General features: G+C 43.7%; 1 protein-coding gene across 1 annotated transcript; it reads left to right on the top strand.

Moving 5' to 3' along the window:
- Nucleotides 1-360: 360 nt before the first annotated feature.
- On the top strand, nt 361-983 carry LOC109260921 (keratin-associated protein 3-1). Its single transcript, XM_019439419.2, has one exon. The coding sequence runs from the start codon at nt 436-438 to the stop codon at nt 727-729; it is 294 nt and encodes a 97-aa protein (XP_019294964.1). The 5' UTR covers nt 361-435; the 3' UTR covers nt 730-983.
- Nucleotides 984-1,531: the final 548 nt, after the last annotated feature.

Genomic DNA, 1,531 nt, shown 5'->3' on the forward strand with positions numbered 1-1,531 from the left:
TAGCAATCAAAATGCCTAGTTATCTCTTCATCTGAAAAGTAGACAAAAAAATGTGGGGATGATTTGCAGATACCTGGCATACCAGGCCGTCACTAATGACGGGTAATGATTAGAAGATAATGACTCGGCACCTTTGAAGACAGAAATGAAATGTCCTTAAGGTGACAAAGAGCCAACGTGAAGAGTCCTAATTTGACAACAAAACAATCTAATCCCCTTTTATGAGGTAAAGAGTGTGTCTTTGGTAATAAACACATAAGTAATTAGATGGTTTTAATGGAGATAGCTATAAACTGAAACATGGGGAAAAAAACTCCTGGTAATAGGCTGACGCCCTGGCGAGGTGGATATATAAGAGCCAGGGCAGAAGAGAGAAGCATCGAGACACCAACAGACTTCTCTTCTCAACCCAACAAAAACCCAACTCCTAACACCATGGCTTGCTGTGTCCCCTGCTGCTGCAGCGTCCCCACCGGCCCCGCCACCACCATCTGCTCCTCTGACAAATGCTGCCGGTGCGGAGTCTGCCTGCCCAGCACCTGCCCCCATGACATCAGCCTCCTTCAGCCCATCTGCTGTGACACCTGCCCCCCACCCTGTTGTGAGCCCGACACCTACGTGCCAACTTGCTGGCTGCTCAATTCTTGCCACCCAACTCCCGGAATGAGTGGGATCAACCTGACAACCTACGTTCAGCCTGGCTGTCAGAATCCCTGCGAGCCCTGCTAAGCCGCCGCGTCTCTGCACAGGTTCGGTGATGTGCTGCTCGTCACCTGGTCTTCAACACCCGCTACCACCTACATCAGGCTCAATCAATCCCAAGTCCCTGGGCCATGTTTTCATGAATGTGCCCAACTTCTTAATCCTCTCCTCCTTTGAGTGAAGTTGGGAGACCTTCTCCCTGTCTTTTAGGCTATTTCACTGCTCTTTGAGAAATAACCATTTTGACTATTCCTTAATAAACTTTATTCTGGCTTAGCAAATATGGCCTTGTGATGATTTACTCTCATGTTTCCTCTTAGGGGAAGTGGAATGCCTAGCTGAACCTGAACAGCAGATCAACATATCCACGATTTACACCAGCAGAAGGAGAGCACGTGTGGTAGAATCACTGAATAATTAGATACTGGCTCTTTGTGACACGCTGAAAAGTAAAAAATTCACTAGGTCATTTTACTCAATAGGTGTTTTTTGAAGACAAGCCACTCACTATACCAAGCCCTACACTGGAAACTGAAGATTAATGTAATATTTTTTAAATGTTTTATTTATTTTAATTTCCATTGTCCCTGAAATTGATTTTTCTTTCTTCCTTAACTGACTAAACAAATTGGTCACTTTGCTGTCATGTAGAAATAATTCTGACTCCTTAACTCATCACTGGTGAAATTCTAAGCTCAACATGCAATGCAATCTGGGAAGGAATATATATTCATTTTGATATATGCTGTCTTCTAGAAAAATCAATTCTGAAAAAATACTAGCATTTATTGGGTATTCCTTGCTCCCTCAAGTGAGAATTGGTTTACAT

This window comes from Panthera pardus, unplaced genomic scaffold (assembly GCF_024362965.1).
Source record: "Panthera pardus isolate Hobbes unplaced genomic scaffold, ASM2436296v1 HiC_scaffold_3, whole genome shotgun sequence".
NCBI lineage: Eukaryota > Metazoa > Chordata > Mammalia > Carnivora > Felidae > Panthera > Panthera pardus.